The 25027-nt window shown below is 38.0% G+C and overlaps 1 protein-coding gene and 1 long non-coding RNA gene across 2 annotated transcripts; both read left to right on the top strand.

Moving 5' to 3' along the window:
• Positions 1-8466: 8466 nt before the first annotated feature.
• On the top strand, positions 8467-10886 carry LOC109174610. Its single transcript, XR_002053126.1, has 3 exons — positions 8467-8791; positions 8891-8956; positions 10665-10886. It is a non-coding gene; the product is annotated as an uncharacterized LOC109174610 (long non-coding RNA).
• A 4964-nt stretch (positions 10887-15850) lies between these two features.
• Positions 15851-17329, top strand: LOC109174393 (uncharacterized mitochondrial protein AtMg00810-like). The gene is made up of 4 exons (XM_019323631.1): positions 15851-15973; positions 16280-16390; positions 16580-16653; positions 16789-17329. Exons 1-4 carry the CDS (start codon positions 15851-15853, stop codon positions 17327-17329), a joined length of 849 nt encoding a protein of 282 aa, XP_019179176.1.
• The last annotated feature ends 7698 nt before the right edge of the window (positions 17330-25027 follow it).

The following is a 25027-nucleotide window of genomic DNA, read 5'->3' as shown; positions in this document are numbered from 1 at the left end:
TTCAAAATATGAAAGAGCGTAGAGGAATATCATTCCGTAGTTTATCATAAACTTTGTATTGTAATTTATAATATATTTTGTATTTTAACTATCTTATTTGTATTTTAACCTTGTATTTGAATATTTTTGAATTTATTTTCCCTTTGCTTCTTTGCCCCCACTGAAGAAAAATCCTGGGTCCGCCACTGAGTGTAACACTTTAAAACGTTATTTCTTAAAATGAGTTCCATACTTAATGTTTAATCATAAATAGGGTATAGATATATCATTTGAAAATATGGAAAGGGATAGGTGATGGAAAGATAAGTTGCATTTGATAAAAGATGGGAAATCATGTATGCATGCAATACTATAGCTAAATATTTATATATACATATTTGAAAAGGGAATAATTGTATAAGAGTAAGTTTTCAAAACAATAGGTATTTATTGGCATAAAAATCAAAGGTTTTGAAATAGGGAAACAATAAATCAAGAATGGCTTATTACAATGCATGGATGCTCATATACTTTAAATACATGTCACACTTGCAATTTATGATCATAACTTTTGTAAGCCAAACTAAGCCATAGCATGTCATCAATGGACTCCTCAAATAAAGACTTACACCCATGCCTCAAACTCAAACCATTTTAATGAGCCTACTTTGAACAACTGGTGAAATAATAAATCAAACTTTGTTTTGGAAAATAGTTTTATCAATAATCATGCTTAATATTTTTTGCCCGAACACATCAAGTCCCGAGTCGCACGAATCACCCGAACTTGTGAAAATAAACCATGGCTGGACCCAAAGTGATAAAAATTCCATTCCACCAGAGCCCTATACCTCGCAGGACTAGGCGGCAAGGCTTGCAAGCCCCACCGCGTGCCCTGCACGGTATTGGGCGTGACTGGCTGGGCACAATGCCCTACCACAATATTCGTGGGACTTCCCCGCATTCCTCCCAGGTATGCGGGCTAGTCTCGCTAGAACAAAAGGGAGGATGAGGCAATAGCCTATCCTCATCTGTTCCACGCCAAGCAGCAACGACAACACACCAGATCAACAACAAAACATTCTAATCACACAAATATCATAATCCTACAAATAAAACACTATCAAAGCATCAATATACACCACAATCATTACCTACAATCACATTATCCACCAACATCATCACACAAAACACATAATATAGGTAAAAATGAGAGTTTGAGTTTCTATGGGTTATACCTCAAGCTATTTTATCTTCTAGCTTGTGTTCCCCTCTCCTTCAACCTAGACCACTTCCTCCTTCACCTCCTAATATCCCAACAAGATCATACAACACATATATATCATACACAAGCACAACATTTATCATACAAACATAGGAAATATGGAAGAAATGAAAAGGGAAAGATGAGAAGCTAAAGATTGAGCTAGAAAGGGGAAGATGTGCTCACACCTGGTGTTCTTCCTTGGAGATTTCTTCTTCTGATTTGTAGAAGTGAAATGAAGAGAAAGGTAAATGGGGGAACAAGTCTTGCAATGGAATAGTGGCCTTTAAATAGGCACAAAACCCTAGGCTAGAGTGTTACATGGTTAGGAGGGGGCATTTGGGTCATTTCGTGAATTAAAATTTCGGGTTATAATTTTGGGTTAAAAGTTGGATCAAGTTCGGGATAAATATAATATAAAAATCATAGAATTAGGCTAGGTACATTTTAAAATCATTTTTGGGTTGAAAATAATTCAATCAGATTCACAGGTTCCTCTTATGTTTCTCTCAAATAGAAATTTAGGTCAAAGTTTTGGAGAATAAATATATACTTTAAATAGGACTTTTGAAACCATAAATAAATATATAAAGATTTTATATTAAATCATTTTGAAAGGGAGAGTTTAAAATATAATATTTTATTTATACACTCATTTTGTATACCCATTGTAGGAGTAAAAATAATTTTATTATAAAAATTGATAAAATAAGAATTTTGGAGGAAAATATTTTGGGGTCTCACAAAGCCAGACACTTTGGGATGCCGTGGTGCAGTCTCTCGCATCGTCCTCCCGAACACGTGGCTTGAATCTTCTTGGTCAGCTTCAAGCACTCCGACAAGGCGACTCCTCCGTCGCGGATTACATCGGCCGAGCTCATGTCATCGTCGAAGAGCTCATTTTTGCCGACTGGACGATAACCCTCGATGAACAAAACCTTTATGTTTTTTTGAGGGTTACGACCGGAGTTCCGTGCTATAACCGTCTCTCTCGCCGTTCGTGGTCAGCCGGTCACGCTGCAAGAATTGGCGGACTTCATGGGAGCGCAAGAATTCATTGCCGGCGGTGATTATGGTGGAGCAGTCAGTCGCTGGCGACCTTTAATGCAAAACGCGGTAGCGAAGGACGATCTAGACGAGGAGGGCAGAATCGGGAAATCGCAGCCGTGGTGGTCGTGGATGAGGTAGTACCGGTGGTGGCGGTCAGTCGAAGTGTCAGATCTGTGGGCGTAATGGTAACATTGCAGTCACCTTGTTACAATCGTTACGATCCTGCTCCTCAAGCCAATTTAACATATAAAGATAATGATTCAGATATTAATGGCTCTCAAATATGGATCCATGACACTGGGGCAACTGATTGCAGTATACTTTCAAACAAATAAACTCTAAGTTTCCTTCAAAAAATAAACTCTGAGTAACAAGTTATCGATCCACAGGGAAGTGGGGTATTAAGCACTAGCTACTAAATTATTCTTTTGAAGATTATCCTAATGAATATGATGGAAGAGAAATAAATAAATAAAGCAAAGCAATGAATAAGGGTTTTGAATTGAAAACAATAGAGAGAGAATGAGATTCCTGGGATTCAAGTGTTTAATCCCCTAGTGTCTAACCTAATGCAATATTAAATCTGGGTTTAAACTAGTATGAGAATGCAAAGATGGTATAGAGTTACTCCCGTAATCTCTAACCCTAGTGAATATCCACTCCCGTGATATAAACACCCAATAAGAACAAGAACAAGCATTCATAATTAATTCCTAACTACTACCATCTCCCGATGTGCAAAAATCAAGAATTAAACTCCCTAACATATATGCCCTCTCCCAAGTTGCAAAAGTTAAGTGCAATTGTGTGAACTCTCAATTATGCATAACTCCCGTTATGACATAAACAAAGTAATGAAACAAGTAATCCGAGCCCTGAACTACTAGCAATAAAAATAATAAACACAATTGCAACACAAGTTTAAAACCAAAATAATAATCTACTAAAGAATTTGAGAGCACAGGCACATAGATTCATAAACACTTTTTACCCAAGAATCTCTAATGAAATTTAGCCTAGCATGGCTAAATTATACAGAGCAAAGTATAATAAAGAGATTACAAATTAACAAAAGAGTACAAGATTGAATCAGACGATTTTCCCAAATCTCCCTAGCTTTCTTCTTGCTTCCCGAGAAAACTTGTGGCTCTTGATTTCTCTCTTTCTTGTCTCCAAAGATCTCTGAATCCCCATTAAGGTTGAGGAAGGTGGGATTTTATAGCTAAAACAAAACAGGGGACAAAATTGGAATTCCTCCTTTTTATTTTGGAATTGCCGCCCCTCTTAGATAATTGCCGTACGCCACATTTTATTTTATTCCAATGCACCGCCTTTTGCTTTAAATTGGAACTTCAGCTGCCCACTTGTAATTCAGCGCCAATGGCGCTGTGCCTCTTGACTTCGACGTGCCATAGTAAATGTTGCAATTTTTAATTGGCATACTGCCAAATCTCGACGCGTCCAATCTTCTGGGCTCAATTTGTCCATTTTTGGCTCTAAACTCGCCCTAGAACTTTCTTTACTCTCGTACTTGACCTATAATAATTCCAAAACACTAACAAACACCGTAAAACATTCAAAACAAGTGCGAACCATGCCTAAATAATAAAACAAAGGATTATGCAATTAAATTACTAAAATCATGAACTCAAGCCTAACAAATAATATCAAACCAATACTAGAAATATGTATAATTAGATTCACATCAACTCCCCCACACTTAAGCCTTTGCTTGTCCTCAAGCAAAACCAAGAAATAAATCACAAGTCTAGCATACAAGTTACTCCTACTCTCTCATGCACAACCTTTCAAACCACCAAACAACTTGCAAGAAAACAACAAGCTTCAAGAATCAAATTAGCTTGGCACATAAGACCCATTCTCAAGCCAATAACCAAGCACAAAGAGTTTATTAAAGTGTGTGAGGATCAAGTGTGCACAAATACTCAGTTGAGATTATGCAAAACACGGCTCATGAATGAGATCCCATAGGCTTGCCCTTCATACTCCCCTAGCTCAAATCTAAGAATGCATGCTAAGATCAAATATGATTTTATTTAGCTTTTAATGGGGCTACGGGTGATGGCTAACAAAGAAGTGGTATGGAAAATTAATCAAAAAGAGAGAATGTCACAATTATCAATTCTTTCAAAACTTTGGAAGAGATGAGATAATCACAATTTCAAGGAGAAAATTTCTTTTAAGAACATAGCAACTTCTTCGGTGAAGTGGGGGTCCAAAATCAACAACTTTCAATCATTCTCTTATTCTTTTCTTTTCTTTTTCTCATCTTTTCTTTGATTCTTTTCTTTGGATTTATTTTGAATACATCAAGACAATTTTAATCCAATCAATCAAACTCCCCCACACTTGAACATTTGTACAACAACTGCTTTTTGGCACAACTCTATAAAACTCTTCTACAAGAATATTAAAGATAAAAGTTCCATTCTCTCAAGGGTGGAAGGATAAACATTTGGCTAAGGGCTAAAGGTTAAATAACGAGGGTAACACAAATAAAAATAATCACAATGAGGGGATAAGTGCTTAGCACTTATTTAAACAAACGAGAGGCACAATGGGGACACAAAGGATAAAAACATATGTAAGGACATGTTTAAAGGCTATGACTAAACAAAAATGGCCTAAATCACTTCAAAACATGCAATACCTAGACTTCACTTAGGGAGTAATGAGGCAAGTTCTAGCAAAACACCCATGACCGGAATCTCACATAAGCTTCACTAGCAATGCATAACACACAAGATCAAGAATTAATCCAATTATTAAGTGGTTAATAAAGCTATTGGCAAGGAAATAGATCAATTATGTATTACATCTCAAATCATCAATCACAAATTGCACCACTAAAACAAACCACAAACCAACAAGAGAGAGTAATTGCAATTGCATGCTGAGACAAATAACTTATTCACCAAAAGTAACATAAGAGTCATCCAAGCAAAAGTAAAAATTTTAAAAATATCCCCAAATTAATGACTCTTCCCCCACACTTAAAAATTTGCATCATCCTTGATGCAAAAACAAAGGAAAAGAGAACAAGAGAAAAGAGAAAGCAAAAATAAACGAACTAGAAAGCAATAAAACTAAATAAGAATGAAACTAGAAAGCAATAAAACTAAATAAAACCAAAACTAAAAAGCAATAATTAATGCAAAATAAAAGATAACATGGGGTGCCTCCCATGAAGCGCTAAGTTTAATGTCGCTTGCTCGATGTAACCTCATTATTGAATGCTCATCTTGGTTGTTTCGCAAGGTTGTCCTCATCCTACCTCATTAGATGAAGCATGTTGCATGAACTTTTCTCCTTGAAAGCATTAAATTCCACTTTTTCTTTCCCAAAGTATAAAGTCATTGATCCCTTCCTTGCATCAATTAATGCTCCGGTTGTGGCCAAAAAAGGTCTCCCCAAGATGAGTGGAATGTCTGGATTCTCTTGAGCATCTATTACAATGAAATCACAAGGGACAAAATATTTGTTCACACAAACTGGAACATCTTCAAGTATACCAACAACGCTTGTAGTAGACTGATCCGCCATGAACAATGTGAGTTGGATTGGTTTAGGATCTCCCAAATTTAGCTTCTTACAAAGCGAAAGAGGCATGGCACTGACACTAGCTCCAAGATCACAAAGAGATCCCTTTAAAGGACGGCCTCCAATAATACAAGGAATTGTGAATTTCCCTGGATCTTTATATTTAGTTAATCTCCTCCGAATTCATGGTGTCAAAGCCCTATACTTTTGTGCCATCGCAATCATCTCATGTTCCCCATATTTTCTCTTTTAGCAAGTATATCTTACAAGAATTTTCCATAAGAGGGGTCTTGGGAAAGCAAATCAAGTAAAGGGATAGAAATTTTCAAATTCTCAACTATTTCTAAAAATTTTTTCCATCTACTTTCTTTTGCTTGCTGCTGAAATTTTTGAGGAAATGGCAAGGGTGGTTCATACCTTCTCACAAGCTTCTTTCCTTCATCAATGACTTGTGGATTATTTTTCATAACAGTTGGCTCAACTTCTACTTCATCAAGTTTCTCTTCAATCTCCTCTTCAATAGTTATATTTGGAGCTGGCGTTTTGGTTGGAAGAGATGGCTCTTCAAGTACCTTTCCACTCCTAGTAACGATTGCATTCACATGTTCCCTTGGATTTTCAGTACTAGCTGGCAACTTTCCCTTGACTCTTGTATTAGATGTAGAAGCTTGATTTGCAAACATCTTGTTGTGGGCACTCAATTGGTCCAACCTCTCAGTCATTTGTTTTATTCTCTCCTCACTTTGCATTTGGGATTTCAAAAACATACTCATCATGACCTCCAAATTAGGTTGTGAGGAGCTTTCAAAGTAGGTAATGGGGGTCTAGGTTGAGATTGTATACCTTGGAAACCTGGTGGACCTCTATTGCCATACTGTTGAGTATTCGCAGCCCCCATTTGATTACTCTATGAAAATCCTGGGTGGTTCCTTGCATTGTTTGGATTATAGGCCCCTTGATATTGGAAAGATTGCTATAGTGGTCTATTATATCCAACTAAATTAACTTGTTCCATGGGATATTGAGAATTTGAATTATTGAGATATTCTCCCAAATTATGCACACCACCACAAAGATCACACATTAAAACTTGAGTAGAAGGAATAAGGGGAGTAAAAACATAACTTACAGCTTGATTTTTCAAAGTGACTTGAGCAAGTTTTTGGACTAAAGAAGCAACATTATCCACCTTAGCTGATAAAACAGAAATTTGCTCCACTTCATGCATTTCTCTTACATGTTTTTGGGAGGATCTCTCCGAGTACCAAGTGGATCCATTCATTGCTATTTTCTCTAATAGTTCTTGGGCATGTGTTGGTTCTAAAACTATGAAAGAACCCCCCGAAGAAGCATCAACCAAAATTCTTGAATTATCAAGTAACCCTTCATAAAATGCCATCATTAAATCCCAGCTCTGTATCCCATGATGTGGACATTGCCTTTGCAGCTCCTTAAATCTTTCCCAAGACTCAGTTAAAGACTACTTGCCAACAGCTTGAAATTTTGAATTGCTCTTCTCATCTTGGAAATTGGATAAAACTTTTTCAAAATCTCCCTGCGTAATTGATCCAAGTGTCAAAGTCGTTGTCTGGGAGTGATATGAGCCAACTATGAGCTTTATTCCTTAGTGACAAGGGAAAAACCTGAGCTTGATTGCTTCTTGAGGCACACCATTGATTTTGAAGGTGCCACAAATATGGAGGAACTTTGTGATATGAGAATTGGGATCCTTCGTGGGTGACCCTCCAAATTGATCTTAAGTCACCATGTGCGAGATGGCTGGCTTGATTTCAAAATTGTTAGCATCCAATACACTTGGAACATTGATGCTATCATGTTCCTCAACATCCGGAGAGATGTAATCTGACATGGATCTTGCTGCGGGTGGGGGTTGATTATTTCCAACGTTTCCCCCAACATTGACCTGATTTTGTTCCTGAGCCATCCTTCTCTGTTTTCTAAGTAACTTGGCTTGCTTTTCAGTCTCAGGGTTTAAAGGCAATAATCCTTCACTTCCCGAAGATCGTGTGCACATAAAAACCAAGTTCTTAGATTCAAAGCAAAACCACACTCAACAAAAGCAACTCGTTAACGGTTAGCAAAAAAATAAAAAATAAAAATAAAAATGAACTAGACTCCTAGAATAACACTTTTGCCAATGTTAATATTAAACGTCACTTCCCCGGCAACGGCGCCAATTTGATTGCAGTATATTTTCAAACAAATAAACTCTGAGTAACGAGTTATTGATCCACGGGGAAGTGGGGTATTAAGCACTAGCTACTAAATTATTCTTTTGAAGCAAATCCTAATGAATATGATCGAAGGGTGCAAATAAATAAATAAAGCAAAGTAATGAATCAGGGTTTTGAAAACAATAGAGAGAGAATGAGATTCCTGGGACTCAAGTGTTTAATCCCCTAGTGCCTAACCTAATGCAATATTAAATTTGAGTTTAAACTAGTGTGAGAATGCAAAGATGTTATGGAGTTACTCCCGTTGTGACACCCCAGAAATTCATCCCTCAAACCCAAATTAATTATTTAATTAATTCCTAATTACCCTTATAATCCTTTTTATAATTTAGCCTTGAATTTAGTTAGGGGATTTAGTTTGACCTAAATCCCTTAGCCTTTTCATTATGGTCAATGGGTTGGACCTTATGTTATAACTTTGGACCCTAACTTTTATTTAAAGGAAGCCTTTCTAGCCTTTTGTGATATTAATGAAGGGGCTCACTTATAACCTTTTAGATTTTACCTTAGCATTGAAACCCTACCATAACCAAAGACTCTCCAAACATTTAAACTTTACTACATCTCTCTATCTCTCTCTTGCCATTCTCTTCTCTCCCTCACTACCCAAAGAGTTCTTCACCTTCCTCTACCTAGAAGACCATCAAGTTGGCACCTTTCTTCATCACCAAGTTTAGGAGGGGTAAGTAATAGGAGTTTGAAGTCTTATTCCTTGGTTTTGCATATTCTTTATCTAAGTTTACTCTTATGTTTGTTGGGTTTTTGGGTTCTTGTGTTGAAGACCACTTGGAAGGAAACTCACAAGAGTAGGCTAGGGAGTTGAAGGATTTTTGGATAAGCTAAGAAGGTAACCCATGTCCTACAAAACCTATTTCTCCTTGCTATTTTGATTTCTTGATGCTCTTGAGTGATGAAATGCATATTCTTGTGTTTATGCTTTTGTAGAGCTTGTATCTAGGGTTCTTGATACTATTTGTTGAGCTATTTCTTGTATTCAAGTCCCTCTTGTTGTTCATGTGAGTATTGAAGTGTTTGGACTTGAATTTGAACATTCTTGGAATTTTTCTCGAAGTGGGAATTTCTTCTACAGGTTCGTACCAGCGGGGGCCTGGCGGGCACTTCACCACCCGCCAGTACCGCCCGTGGGTACAGGTTGGGATGCAACGGGGGTTCGGCGGGTAGTTCACCACCTGCCGAAACCACCCGCTGGTACGGGTGGGAATTTTGGCGGGTAGTTTGCCACCCGCCGAAACCACACACTAGTACGTTGATTCTTGGCTTCCGTTTTGTTGACCTATTGTGTACTTGTGTGTATTTATTGTTATCTCGTAAGTCTAGAGCGATGTCTTAAGTATCTTTTGGTAGGATTTGGAGTCTTGAATTGTGGTTGTAATCTAATATTGTGATTCGTTGGATTCTAATGAAGTTTATGTTGTTCGTATGAGCTTTTGTGGCTACCTTGTTGGCTTGCATACTAGTTACGTTGCTTATTGGTACTAGTATGTCATTTCCTTGTGATAACATCTTGATTCTTGATTGAATTGGTACTTGAGCCTATCTATTCGTTGTAAACCTTTGATTGGAATCTTTGATATCGTTGTGTAGCCTTTGGAATATCTTATTCGTATCTCTTTGGTGAATTCCTTTCATTGAGATCTTTCGTTGTGAACTTGTATATTCGTTGTACCTTATCCTTGTTGATTCTTCGATTGAGCTATTGTTTAAGCTTATCCATTGTGATACACAATTCATGTGGAATCTATGCTTTGCTTTGTATCTCTAGATTCCTTATGTATTGACTTTTGTTGTGTTGATTGAGTTGTTGTAATAGATAGTGGGGCTTTACTTTTACCGGGATTCGAGATAATGGTATATTTGAATCGGGACTAGATCCCCACGGATGTTACTGAATCAGGACTTCGAGTCCCCGCGGAAAGAATGAATCGGGTCCTCTGACCCCCTGGAAACCATAATTGGGACTTAGTGTCCCCGCGGAAATCTCTAATCGGGTCTATAACCCCGCGTAATCCATACTAGGGTCATTTGACCCTGTGGTACATATTAGTTCTAGGCCCTCACCCTGTCCTCTTGATTCGAGACGTTTGGTGACTCCGTGGTGAATGACTTGGTTTGGCTATGTCCTTTGTGGATTTTGAACCTTGTCGGTGATTGATTGATTGTGTTATTTGTGTTGAGAACCATCTTGTTGATGATTATGCTTATCTTAGCTTATTCGTTATCTCTTGATTCGTTATCTCTACTTCTTGAATTGATCTATATCATTGGTTATCTCTTGATTGTTATCTCTATCCTTTGAGTTGATTCGTATCGTTGATTCGTAGTTTTGAGTGGTATTGTGGAGTACATTCTTTGTATGGTCGGTGTATTGCTTCTACTCCTTGTGATTTGTAAAGCTAGAGTTGCTAAGGCTATACTTGTGTATTCCCAAGTCTCAAAAGAGTTTTCATCTATAAAGTATATATTATGTATTTTAACGCGTTGAAGTGGGTTACTTAGCAATTTTCGCTAACGGTTGTTATACTTTATGTTTTCAGGTTCTTAGTTGGTCCGTGAGTGCGGTTAGTTGGAGCCGGCTTAGATTTGATTCCCTTTTCCTTAGTTTAGTTGTTTCGGCCTGCGTGCCCTTGAACTATGATATTTTGGTTAGTGTTTTGGTAAAGCTTGTGCAACTAGGTTTGGAGAATCTAGTTGTGGCTTAACATCCCTTAACTATGTTTAGCTTCCATCGAATTTTAATATGATTATGGTTAGATGTTGCTCTTTTCTCTAAGTTGAATGCCTTATTTTATGATTAAGTTTTGGGGGTGTTACACCCGTAATTTCTAACCCCAGCGAATATCCACTCCCGTGATATAAATACCCAAGAAGAACAAGATCAAGCATTCATAATTAATTCCTAACTACTACCATCTCTCGATGTGCAATAATCAAGAATTAAACTCCGTAACATATATGCCTCTCCCAAGGTGCAAAAGTTAAGTGCAATTATGTGAACTCTCAATTATGCCTAACTCCTGTTATGACATAAACAAAGTAATGAAACAAGTAATTCGGGCCCTGAACTACTAGTAATAACAATAATAAACACAATTGCAACACAAGTTTAAAACCCAAATAATAATATGTTAAAGAATCTAATAGCACAGGCACATAGGTTCATAAACACTTTTTACCCAAGAATCTCTAGTGGAATTTAGCCAAGCATGACTAAAATATACATAGCAAAGTATAATAAAGAAATTACAAATTATCAAAAGAGTACAAGATTGGACCAAACGATTTTTCCAAATCTCCCTAGCTTTCTTCTTGCTTCCCAAGACAACTTGTGGCTCTTAATTTCTCTCTTTCTTGTCTCCAAAGATCTTTGAATCCACATTAGGGTTGAAGAAGGTGGGATTTTATAGCTAAAACAAAACAGAGGACAAAATTGGAATTTTTTTCCTTTTTATTTTGAAATTGCCGCCCCTCTTAGATAATTGCTGTATGCCACCTTTTATTTTATTCCAATGCAGCGCCTTTTGCTTTAAATTAGAAATTCAGTGCCCACTTGTAATTCAACGCCAATGGCGTTGCGCCTCTTGATTTCGACGCGTCGAAGTAAATGTTGTGATTTTTAATTGGAATACTGTCAAATCTCGACGCGTCGAGTCTTTTGGGCTCTAATTTGTCTATTTTTTGCTCCAAACTCGCCCTAGAACTTTCCTTGCTCTCGTACCTGACCTATAATGGTTCCAAAACACTAACAAACATCGTAAAATATTCAAAACAAGTGCGAATGATGCCTAAATAATAAAACAAATGATTGTGCAATTAAATTAATAAAATCATGAACTCAAGCCTAACAAATAATATCAAACCAATACTAGATATATGCACAATTAGACTCACATCAGCAACCAATCTTGTGACTCCAGATATTGCTGCCCTATCTACGCTTGAGCAGTATTTTGGTAATGACATGCTACGTGTCAGTGACAGTATGTGTTTATCTATTAGTCGTGTTGTTCATGCTTCCTTTAATACCCCCGTCTAGGTCTTTTTAATGATCAAATATCCTTCATGTTCCTAATTTGTCTACATCTTTATTGTCTGTTTATAAATTTGCATTAGATAATAAGATGTTTTTTTGAGTTACACCCGTCTTTTTTTTTTTTTTTTGTTTTTTTTTTTTTTTTGTTTTTTTTTTTTTTTTTTTTGTTTTTGTTTTGTTGTGAAGGATATCAATACCAATAAAATTCTTCTACGGGGCAATAACTCTAGGGGTCTATGCACGTTGCCTATCTCCAGTTTGTCTCCTACCGTGTTCCTCTCTGCTCATGCATCTGCGTTAGTTTGACATGATCGTCTGGGCCGTCCACACCATCGTGTCCTTCATCGTATTCTTCACTCTTGTTCGGTTAGTGGGTCTAGTGATATTATTTGTTGTAATTCTAGTTTATGTAGTGCATGTCAATTGGGTAAATCTGCGCGTTTCCCATTGCCACGCGTTGAGTCGTCTAGTTCCAATATTCTCGACTTAATATAACAAGATATTTGGGGTCTAGCTCTTTTGTTGTCTAATGATGACTATCGTTATTTAGTTATTTTTGTGGATGATTATTCTCGCTATACTTGGTATTTTCCCATGAAATCAAAATATGATCTCTACCTTTGATAGGTTTCATACTATGGTTGAACGTTGTAGCACCCCTAATTTTCAAAACTTTCAAAACTTTCAAAACTTATGGAATAAAGGCAATTCTATTATTAATTCTCAAATAGAGCATAAACTAGACGTAGTGGTTGGGGTGCTATGCCACATCTGAGCTGGAGAACTCAGATACACAGGCTAAACTAACTAACAAAGCATAAACCATAACTAATACCCAAATACAAATCAAGGCACGCAGGCCATCTCATCCAGGCTAGAACTACCTAAACTAAGTCCACGAATCCAACTAGAGCGCTCCGAAGCTATCCGTCTATACCTGAAAGCCAAATAATATATGTTCAACGAATAATGCTGGTAACCCACTCCCACGCGTTAAGTACAATATAGGTAGATATATGGAAAACCATTTTGAAACCGGAATACATATATAATCCTGAGGAACTCTAATTTAAAACCGAGAACAGACTCAACAAGCAATAGCAGATACATTCAATATAACCAAACATAAAGATTCTAACATGCATCCTAAGGTCGCAAGACTACTCAGTACCAATCATATCATTATTCAGTCATCATCACACAATAAACAACAAGACACGTAATGGTGTACACACATATGGTGGTGCCGCAGGACCAATCACATGCCCATACATGAGGGTCAGCGCATATAGCTCTGACACGGCCCCGCAACACTTTACTTGTACCGCAGCACAAGGAGATTGATCGCAACCAATCAATGAACCACAACTCATTTGTAACATAAACGTTTGATCGCAACCAAACGGTGGACCGCAGCCCTATTATCATATATGTCTGATCGCAACAAGATTATGGACCCCAGCCCTATATATATATATATATATATATATATATATATATATATATATATATATATATATATATATATATATATATATATATAAAACAGCCGATTGTTCTCAACCAATCCAATTGTCTGTATAGTCGACTGATCGCAATCGGCCGGGTTAATACCTAGTGGTTCTCAACCCACCAGATAGTCATTATAGCCAATTGATCGCAACCAATTGGGTTATCATGCACAACAACATAGAAGCCAAACAACATGCAACCCACATTAACACATAACGAGGGGAAACACTCGGGGAACACGTAACCCATCATAACTCATATGTAATAAACTACATTAACCCACCCATGACACTCCTACGGGATCATACACCTTCCTCATAGGCCAACGGGATACCAATTCATCTAGCATGTAATACCCAAGACTCTTTTGTCCTAAGAACGGTACCGATACATCAAACTTGATTCACACACGACAAACGGGGTACAATGGGATACAACGGGACACGGGGAAACAACAAACGGGGGAAAACATCACGTCCTACACCATCTTTCACCCGCCGGCGGCGGACTACAAACCAGCGGGTGCCCGGTGGGCAGTCGCTTGCCTGCCGGCTGTCCGCTGGGGGTTGGGCAAGGGGCAGTAGGACCGTGGCGGGCACCCCTGCCCCCACCTACCCCCCACTGATTCACATGTAATATTTTGGTCCCGGGATCCTTCGTGGAACCCGAAACCATGTCCAGACACATTCAAACACAAACGACAACACCACGTATTCAAGTAACGAAATTAAACCAAGAATCACACAAAATACACCCTAACACGATTCCTAAACATGCCAATACTCAACACCCGATCATGCAAAATTCCACCCAAACATACCAAGAATAACATAATACGAAATCCACGTTATTACCTTAGGGCTCTAGACATAATCAAAATACCAGATCATCCATATAATTTATCATAGTATCAGGAACATCAAGATTATCACATAAGCATCAAGATTAACACGTAAGCATCAAGATTATCGTATAAACACAATATAAACCCTAGGCAAAGCTCTATCAAGACTCAAGCACAGAATCATATATCAAAGGAGCCAATGAATAAGATATAGCAAGGAAAATAGGTTTTGTTGAGACATGGGTTACCTCTTAGCCTTAATTAATCCTCCATTGGCTATTAAGGTTCTTCTCTAAGATTTTCATCCGTTTGATCTCCCTAGGCTTGGTGGTAGGGAAATCTCCTGGGAATAATTTCGTGTAATATAACTATGGGTGGTAAGGGTTCTAATTCCTTTCTAATCCCCTATTTATAGAGTTAGGAATCCTAATCAGAGTCTGAATTGTAAAGACCTATATTCTATTCCTAACAGGTATATAGCCCTAGGATCCCTAATTAGAATATGAGTAGTAAAGACCTAGTATCTTTATTCCTAATAGGTCTGTGATTCCTAATTAGAATCTGAATAGTGGAAGGTCCACTCTCTTTATTCCTAATAGGCTTAAGACTCTAGTTTAGGTAAGGGTACACGATCCATGGGGACCACATTAATTAATTAAAGGGAATCATAACCAAATTAAATCCCTTTTTAATTATTACTAACGGAATTAATTAAATAATTAATTCGGGATTGAAGGCCGTAACACGGGGTGTTACAAACGTTCTTTCAATAGAAAAATTAAATCTATTCAATTTGATCTAGGGACTGAATACAAAAAATTGCACTCTATCTTTGATCAGCTAGGAATTGTTCTTAGACTATCTTGTGCCTATACTCATGAACAAAATGGCCGTGTTGAACGGAAACATAGGCATATAGTTGAAACATGCCTAACTTTTTTGGCTCGCGCTTCTTTTCCATCTAAATTCTGGGATTTTGCTTTTGAGACTACTGTGTATTTGATCAATAGAATGCCATCTAATGAATTAAATAACTCCAGTCCTCATCTTATGCTGCATAAATCCCCTCCGTCCTATTCCTTTCTTTGTGTCTTCGGGTGACTACGTTATCCTTATTTGCGACCATATAATCGTCACAAAATATCCTATAGGCCTTCTCCGTATGTCTTTCTGTGTTATCCTGACTCGTTCCGGGGTATAGGTGCATGGAATTACAGACTAATAAGATTTATGTGTGCATGCATGTGCGTTTTGATGATGCGGTTTTCCCTTTTGCTATTAAAAACATTTTGCATGCATAACAAACTCCGCGAAGCATTCCATGGGTTGAGTCTATGCTTCAGCACGCTGCCACTGTGCTGGTTGCGCCAGAACAGCCTATTGGCAAAGCCGTTGCGCCAAAGCAGTCCACTGCCGTGACAGTCGAGCCTGAGCAGTCTGAACACCAGCCAGACAAGGTACCGCCAGTAGCCGCCACTGCACGACCTCGTAGCTGATTGCGAGGAAAATCTTTGAAACCCACCACCCGGACTCACGCGATGGATACTCGCAGTCGGTCTCGGGCCCCTCCCACAACTTTGACTGCTTTGGTTTGTCCTACAGATCCCACTTGCTACACGCAGGCAATTAAATATCCAGAGTGGTGTGAGGCCGTGGATCAAGAATTTAACGCCCTACTGTAGAATCAGATGTGGTGTCTTGTGCCTTCTTGGGCAGATATGAATGTTATTCGGTGTAAATGGATCTTTTGCACAAAACGAAAGGCTGATGGATCAATTGAAAGACACAAGGCGAGGTTAGTAGCAAAAGGGTTTAATCAGGTTCCTGATCAAGATTTTTTTGACACATTCAGTCCCGTGCTTAAGCTTACTATGGTTAGATTGCTTTTATCTTTTGTTTTATCTTCTGGTTGGGTTATTAGGCAACTTGATGTCCACAATGCCTTTCAGAATTGAAATCTGTCTGAAACTGTGTATATGAAGCAACCACCTAGTTATATTGATGCTCAGTCTCCTAACCATGTTTTTTGTATGTTAAAACGTTCCTTGTATGGTCTAAAACAGGCTCCTAGAGTGTGGTTTAACCGCCTACATTCGTTTTTACTATCTGTTGGGTTTCAGGCTTCAAAGACATATGTGTCTTTATTTTATTACTCACAGGATTCCGCTTATGTGTGTCTTTTGGTCTATGTTGATGACATACTTGTGATGTGCAGTGATTAGAATCTAGTAACTCATTTACTGTCAAAATTATCTTCTACTTTCAAAATTAGGGACCTTGGTGAACCAGGTTTTTTCCTTGGCATTGAAACTGTTAAATGTGATGATGGGATCTTACTGTCTCAACAAAGATATATGAATGATACTTTGAAACTTGCTGGGATGGCGGAATGCAAGCCTCTATCTACTCTTATTCCTGTTTCAAAATTTGTCCCATTTAGTGCAGATTTTTATGATGATCCTACGCAGTACAGGAGCCTGGCTGGAGCATTGCAATACCTCACCATCACGCGACCTGACCCGTGTTTTGCGGTTAATCAGCTCTGTCAGCATATGCATGCTCTTACAGAATCACATTGGGAGCAACTAAAACGTGTGTTGAGGTATGTTAAAGGAACAATTACTTTTGGATTGCATATAAGGAAGTCAGTGTCAAAAGAACTTCATGTTTTTTCTGATTCTGACTGGGTTGGTTGTCTTGAAGATCGTAAGTTTACTAGTGGTTATGCTGTGTTTCTTGGGTTCAATCTTGTGTCTTGGGTTTGCAAGAAACAAAGAACTGTTGCTAGATCTTCCACTGCTACAAAGTTCTAGCAAATGTTTGTGCCGGGGTAATATGGATTCTTTCGCTGCTCCGTGAGATCAACGTGCCGGGTATCCCTATTCCCAAATTATGGTGTGATAATATTGGTGCTACATATATGTGCGCAAATCCCATATTTCATGCACACACCAAGCACGTGGAGATTGACTATCATTTGCTTCTAGAGACATTCAAGTCAATTTTATTTCAACCAAGGATCAACTTGCAGACATCCTGGTCTTAGATTTTCTTAGAAAAAGCTACATTTCTAGGGGGTATTAGGACGCTCTGTATTTGATTTAGATTATGACTCCCTATCCTAGTCTTCATGTGATTCTCTTATATATATATATATATATATATATATATATATATATATATATATATATATATATATATATATATATATATATATATATATATATATATATATATAGAGGGACGCACTCAGGTGCGAATAAGTGCCCAGGAAGGAAATGCGAACGAATCAGCGCGTGACACGTGTCCAGATCTAATAACTTAAAAAAAAAACGCGGTGGCATTTTCATAAATAATTGAACATCGAAGTGCAAGTAAAATCTCTTATAAGTGCACCTATTTTCACCTATAAGTGCATGTAATTTTGCCTTATTAGCATTCACTTTCCGCAACCCTTCATGCACCTGGGTGTGCTTATAACTATATGTGCAACTATTTATAACTATAGGTGCAATTACTTATAACTATATGTGCACCTACTTTCACCTATAAGTGCATGTAATTTTGTCTTGTTAACATTCATTGATCTGAGTTCAGCGGGTAGTAATACTCCTGAAAACCACTCGCAAACATTCATACACCTAGATGCAACTACTTATACCTATGTGTGCAACAACTTAGAATTATAGGTGCAACTACTTAGAACTATAAGTGCAACTAAGTATTGATGCTCAGTGTAAATTTTTACTTGCACCTATAATACATTTTACATGCACTTGTAATACATTTTACTTGCACTTCGATGTTCAATTATTTACGAAAATGCCACCGCGTTTTTTTAAAAAATCAGTGTTTCTCATCCATTATATCTGGACACGTGGACGAACAGAATCCATTCCTATTTCGCGCCTGGGCGAGCCGTTCGCACCCGAGTGCAACTCTCTCTCTCTCTCTCTCTCTATATATATATATATATATATATCTACTATACTAATAAGAGCCTAAGAGAGTTAGGCCTATAATGGGTAGAAAAAATGGCGGTCAAGTTTTTTAATCAAATGAATGGCTCAGATTGATCAGATTTTAATTTTTCCTTAAGATTTCCTAATTTATCCTTAATGAATGTGATTTTCCGTTAACTTTTCCGTTAAATATTATCTTTTCCGTTAATTTCTGTTAGTTCACCGTTAACTTACTCATTGATTTTAATAAGAATTTAAAGGTCTTAGGTTCGAACCTCATCCCAATCAAAGTTGGCATAATTAAAACTCTATTTTACTCTTATTAAATTAATTAAAAATAATAATTTAGTAGCTACAACAAAAAACAATACATATCATTTTTTAATTTAGAATTATGCGTCTACAATGCCTTTATTCAAAAAAAATTATTCATTATCAATAAATTAAATATGAGAAATAATTTCATTAGTTATATTGTATTTATTTTTCTCCAATATAAAAATTCTTTATATTCAAATTTATCAATTGATTATATTTGCTACATTGTCCCTACAATGTCTTTATTAAAAAAAATAATTCATTATTAATAAATTAATTAAGAGAAATAATTTTATTAGTTATATTGTCTTTATATTTCTCCAATGTAAAAATTCTTTACATTCAAATTCATCAATTGATTATATTCACACATTGTCTATTTTTTGTGCACTATTTTTTTAATTAAATATCAAAGTTATAATACAAAATAATGCTATATATTTATTTACCAAGTATTTTATTAATACCATGAAAAAATTAAAAATATAATTAATAAAGCTAATCATATTAATTACTTGAAGGATTTGTTGACAAAGAGACTATTCAAATCACACAACAAATTGAAGTGAAAACAACTTCGCAATATCCTTGTTTGACAATCAGCAGTTAGCGGTTAGCTTTAGCGGATTATATTAGCGAATTTGACCAGCGAATTATATCAATGGTTGGTAAAAAGATATTTGAAAAAATTAATTGTTTATATTAACATGTAAAATGACCTAAGGGTATGATGATATAATAATAATAATAATAATAATAATAATAATAATAATAATAATAATAATAATAATAATAATAATAATAATAATAATAATAATTGTTTTAAAAAAATAAAAAAATAAAAAATATAATTAAGTCAATCATATTAACTACTTGGGAGATTTATTGACAAAAAGAGTATTCAAATCACACAACAAATTGAAGTGGGAAACTATCTCGCAATGTCCTTGTTTGGCAATTAGTAGTTAGCTCTTCAATATTAGTATCTACGGAGTATTTAATAATTTATGCCCTAATTTTTATTTTCTCTCTCTTATGTCCTGTATTTGGTTTCAACCATACCTATACAATTATTTTATTGACAACTATAATCAATCTTGACTATATTATCTTGCATTTGTAAACTTAGAATTGCCTATTTAAATACACAAATTTAACATTCAATTATCTATGCATGAACAATTCCAATATAATCTTGCATTGATATACTTTAAAATACTTATTTTAAAAAATATTGGGCATTATCTCAATCGTGCAATGCGCGTAAAAAACTAGTATATATATATATATATATATATATATATATATATATATTGAATGCTACTGACTCTATTACATTATAGTATCTGTTCAAACATAATTTTTCAACTTAATGAAGTACAAAGAGTCAACAACGCCTCCACTGAGGCTCGATCTCATGACCTCCTATATGAGATAGGTCACTACATGCCATATTTATATAGTCTGTATCTACCATAATCAACCCATTGAATTGTACAGTTCTCATTATTAAAACACAGGAAAAAAAAAAAAAGAAGAAGAAGAACTATGTTACCCATACAGTGATAACAGTGCTGGATTAAATAATTTTGCCTCAATAATTATATGGTGTATGCGAGATGAGAACTGATTGTATTGTATTTTACTGAACTTAATTACAATGAGATCAGATGATGTGAATACATAGAGTAGAGAGTCACAGTGTGACAATGATAAGAAGTAGAGAGTCACAGTGTGACAAGGATAAGAAGTTCTAAACAGACTCATATACATAGAGTCCTAATACTCCCCCTCAAGCACAGTGTATACTAGTAACCTGTAGCTTGTCCCTTAAGGAAGAAAATCTAGGTCCAGGCAGAGCTTTGATGAAGATATCAGCAAGTTGATCCTTTGTGGAGATGAAGTTGACTTGGATGTCGCCCGAAGCTACTCGATCACGAACAAAATGATAATCAATCTCTACATGCTTGGTGCGCGCATGAAAGATTGGATTGGCACTCATATATGTAGCTCCTAGATTATCACACCATAATTTTGGAATGGAAATACCCGGAATCTGTATCTCACGCAGTAATGACATAATCCATAGAACCTCAGCACAAACATCTGCAAGAGCTTTGTATTCAACCTCAGTGGATGACCTGGCAACAGTTCTCTGTTTCTTGCAAACCCATGATATAAGATTACTCCCCAAGAAAACAGCAAAACCACTCGTGGATTTTCGATCGTCAGGACAACCAGCCCAATCAGAATCAGAGAAAGAATGAATGTCTCTAGATGAGCACCGTCGTATGCGTAAACCATGATCAACTGTTCCCTTAACATACCTGAGTACCCGTTTGAGTTGCTCCCAGTGTGATATGGTGGGAGCATGCATATGCTGGCATAACTGATTAACTGCAAAGGATAGGTCAGGTCGTGTGACAGTGAGATATTGCAGTGCTCCAGCTAGACTCCTGTACTGTGTGGGATCATCATATAGATCTGAATTGAAGGGGACAGTTTTCGAGACAGAGATAGGTGTAGAAAGGGGTTTGCATTCAGGCATTCCAGCCCGTTTTAAAATATCATTCATATACCGTTGTTGAGATAAAATAATCCCATTGTTACTCTTAACTGTTTCAATACCCAGAAAGAAATTTGGTTCACCAAGATCTCTGATTTTGAATGTAGCAGACAGTTTGGACAAGAGCTGAGACATAATACCCTGATCACTTCACATTACAAGAATGTCATCCACGTACACCAATAGATAAACCAAAACAGAGTCTTTAGAGTAATAGAACAGAGAGACATCTGTCTTGGATGCTTGAAAGCCAACCGATAGTAAGAACGTATGTAGTCGATTAAACCAAGCTCTGGGAGCTTGTTTTAACCCATACAGAGATCTTTTTAACAAACAAACATGATTCGGGAAGTTAGCATCAATATAACCAGGGGGTTGCTTCATATAAACTGTTTCAGCCAGATTACCATTCAGAAAAGCATTATGAACAGCTAGCTGTTTGATAGACCACCCAGATGATAAAGCTAGAGATAGAAGGATTCTTACAGTCGTAGGTTTTACCACTGGACTAAAAGTGTCGAAGAAGTCCTGACCTGGAACCTGATTAAAACCTTTCGCAACCAGCCTGGCTTTATGCCTTTCAATAGCACCATCAGCCTTTCTCTTCGTACGAAACACCCATTTACAGCCAATAATATTCATACCTGCAGTGGGTGGAACTAGAGACCATGTGTGGTTATGCAGGAGAGCATTGAATTCTTGGTCCATGGCTTCACGCCACTCAGGATATTTGACAGCTTGAGAGTGACATGTGGGTTCCGTGGGATGCACCTGAGCTGCTAGAGCAAAAAGAGGAGCATCTGCGTTGCTGCGAGTGGCCATAGAGTGAGTACGGACATTGGGCCTGATGGACGGCCCACGTGGACGGCCTCGCCGGCGAGCAACAGGCTCCACAGGATCACCCGACGAGGCAGCCTGTCCGGGATCCACGGCTGGTTCGAATGAAGCAGGTAGCGGCGGTTCTGGCGGCTCATCATTGGACACGGCAGGAATATGTGTGTTGTGACTGAGAACAGATTCCGCCCAAGGTCCAGAAAACGGAGCAGATAGATCCTGCAAAGAAGTTTTAGTAGCAAAGGGAAAAACTTCTTCATCAAATCTGACATGCCTGCATGTGTAAATCTTATTAGTATGTAAGTCCATGCATCTGTACCCCCTAAATGACTCAGGATAACCTAGGAAGACACATGGAGAAGACCTGTATGACATCTTATGACGATTATATGGTCGAAGATGAGGGTAACATAAACACCCAAAGACACGAAGAAAAAGATAGGAAGGAGGGGATTTATGTAATAGGAGATGAGGACTGGAGTTATTTAATACAGAAGATGGCATTCTGTTAATTAAATAGACAGCAGTCTCAAAGGCAAAATCCCAAAATTTCAAAGGAACAGAGGCATGAGCTAGAAGAGCCAGACCAGTTTCAACAATGTGACGATGTTTTCGTTCAACACGACCATTCTGTTCATGTGTATAGGCACAGGATTGTCTATGTTGAATTCCTAATTGAACAAACGAAGAATGCAACTTTTTGTACTCAGCACCTAAATCAGACTGAATGGCCTTTATTTTGCAATTAAAGGACCGTTCAACAAGAGTACGAAATTTATCAAAAATGACATAAAGATCAGACTTTAATTTCATAGGGAAGAACCATGTATAACGGGAATAGTCATCCACAAAGATCACAAAGTAACGGAAGCCAGATGTAGATAAAGTGGGCGCAGGACCCCAAATGTCTGTGTAAATAAGATCCAGTACATGAGAACTAGAGGAAGCAACACAAGGGAGGGGAAAACGGGCAGATTTGCCTAATTGACACGCATTGCATAAAGAATTAGTACAACGAATACTATCACGAGATCCACTAACTAAACAAGATCGAAGTATATGGCTAAGAACACGGTTATGAGGATGACCCAAACGATTGTGCCAAGTGGAAGCCGAGGCACGAGCGGAAAGAAACGCTGACGGAGACGAACTAGGTAATGGAAGTGTGTATAGTCCCCCAGAACTATTGCCCCGAAGAAGTATTTCTTTGATATTGATATCCTTCACAACAAAAAAAGAGGGGTGAAACTCAAAAAAGACTTTATTATCGGATGCAAACTTCTGAACAGATAATAAAGAATTAGACAAACGTGGAACGTGAAGTATATCAGACAATGTGAATGATCTAGAAGGGGTATTAAAAGAAGCATGGCCAACATGACTAATAGATAAACCCATACCATCACCGACACGCAAGGTGTCATTGCCAACATATTCTTCTGAGGTGGTCAAAGCAGCAATGTCCGGAGTAACATGATTAGTTGCCCCTGTATCCGGGATCCATGTCTGAGGAGTACCAACATCTGAATTATCTTGATATGTTAGATTGGCCTGAGGTGGGGAATCATACCGGTTATAGCATACATGAGCCTCGTGACCAGTCCGCCTACATATCTGGCACTGAACCTGATTGCCACCACTGTTGCGTCCGCGACCGCGGCCACCACGCCCACGGCCACCTTGCTGTCTACCGCCACCACCACGATTGGACCCGCCATTGCCACCGCCTGCTCGTTGACCACCGCCACGGTTCTGACCTCCGCGACCTGATCGGCCACCACCGCGCTGAACAGCAAGAGCCGCCGGAGCACCGCCGTAATCACGACTTGCGATAAATTCCTGGGCACCGAGGAAGTCCGCCAACTCCTGGAGCGTGACCGGCTGCCCACGGACGGCAAGAGACGCGGTGAGGGCACGGAATTCCGGTCTCAAGCCGCGAAAAACAAAGAGATTCTGATCGTCGAGGGAGACGACGCGGCCGGCGAGGGTGAGCTCTTCAACAATCACCTGAGCTCGCCCAATGTAATCCGCAACCGAAGAATCACCCTGGTCCAGTCCTTGCAACTGGCCGAGAAGGTTTAACGCTCGGGCGCGGAAGGAAGACGACAACGTCTGAATAATGGCCTCCCAAAGGGCACGACTCGTGCGACGTCCGACGGCGATTGGCATGACCTCGTCGGAGAGGGAGGAGACAAGCATGGACAACAATGCTTGATCTTGACGCATCCAAACGGCATAGGCGGGATTTGGCCGTGGCATGGCGTCGGCGGTGTCGGCGTCGGCAGCAAGAAGAACAGCCGGTGAGGGTTTCGTACCATCAACAAACCCCATTAGGTCATGCCCGTGAAGAAATGGGACGACTTGCGTATGCCAGAACAAATAATTCTTGTAGTTTAACTTCGTACTGATGAAGTGATGTGCGGTGGATAGCAACACAATTGACGACGAACTTGACGACATAGCAGCATCAGACACGGTCCGTTTGGAGGAATTAACAGATCCGTCAGCCATAGGGACGAGAGACAAAGAAAAAAAAACCCTAGCTTACTGATACCAGATGAGAACTGATTGTATTGTATTTTACTGAACTTAATTACAATGAGATCAGATGATGTGAATATATAGAGTAGAGAGTCACAGTGTGACAATGATAAGAAGTAGAGAGTCACAGTGTGACAAGGATAAGAAGTTCTAAACAGACTCATATACATAGAGTCCTAATATGCGACATTGATTAAAATTTTGATATAAAAATAATCTATGTATTATTTGATCTAATTTTATCTTACCAAGTTAATTTAGGATAAAATTAGCTAATTTATAAGTAAACA

The sequence above is a fragment of the Ipomoea nil genome, unplaced genomic scaffold, assembly GCF_001879475.1.
Source record: "Ipomoea nil cultivar Tokyo-kokei standard unplaced genomic scaffold, Asagao_1.1 scaffold0642, whole genome shotgun sequence".
Lineage (NCBI taxonomy): Eukaryota > Viridiplantae > Streptophyta > Magnoliopsida > Solanales > Convolvulaceae > Ipomoea > Ipomoea nil.
Note: the sequence above shows the minus strand (reverse complement) of the source record. Positions and strands in the feature narration are given on the sequence as shown.

What these genes read in the sequence shown, in the direction of transcription:
- LOC109174393 (XM_019323631.1), top strand. Translation starts at nt 15,851, where the DNA reads ATGCTTCAGCACGCTGCCACTGTGCTGGTTGCGCCAGAACAGCCTATT. An exon ending in CCGTGCTTAAGCTTACTATG is followed by an intron (nt 16,391 to 16,579) that starts GTTAGATTGCTT and finishes GGTCTAAAACAG; the next exon opens with GCTCCTAGAGTGTGGTTTAA. An exon ending in CAGGCTTCAAAGACATATGT is followed by an intron (nt 16,654 to 16,788) that starts GTCTTTATTTTA and finishes TTTCAAAATTAG; the next exon opens with GGACCTTGGTGAACCAGGTT.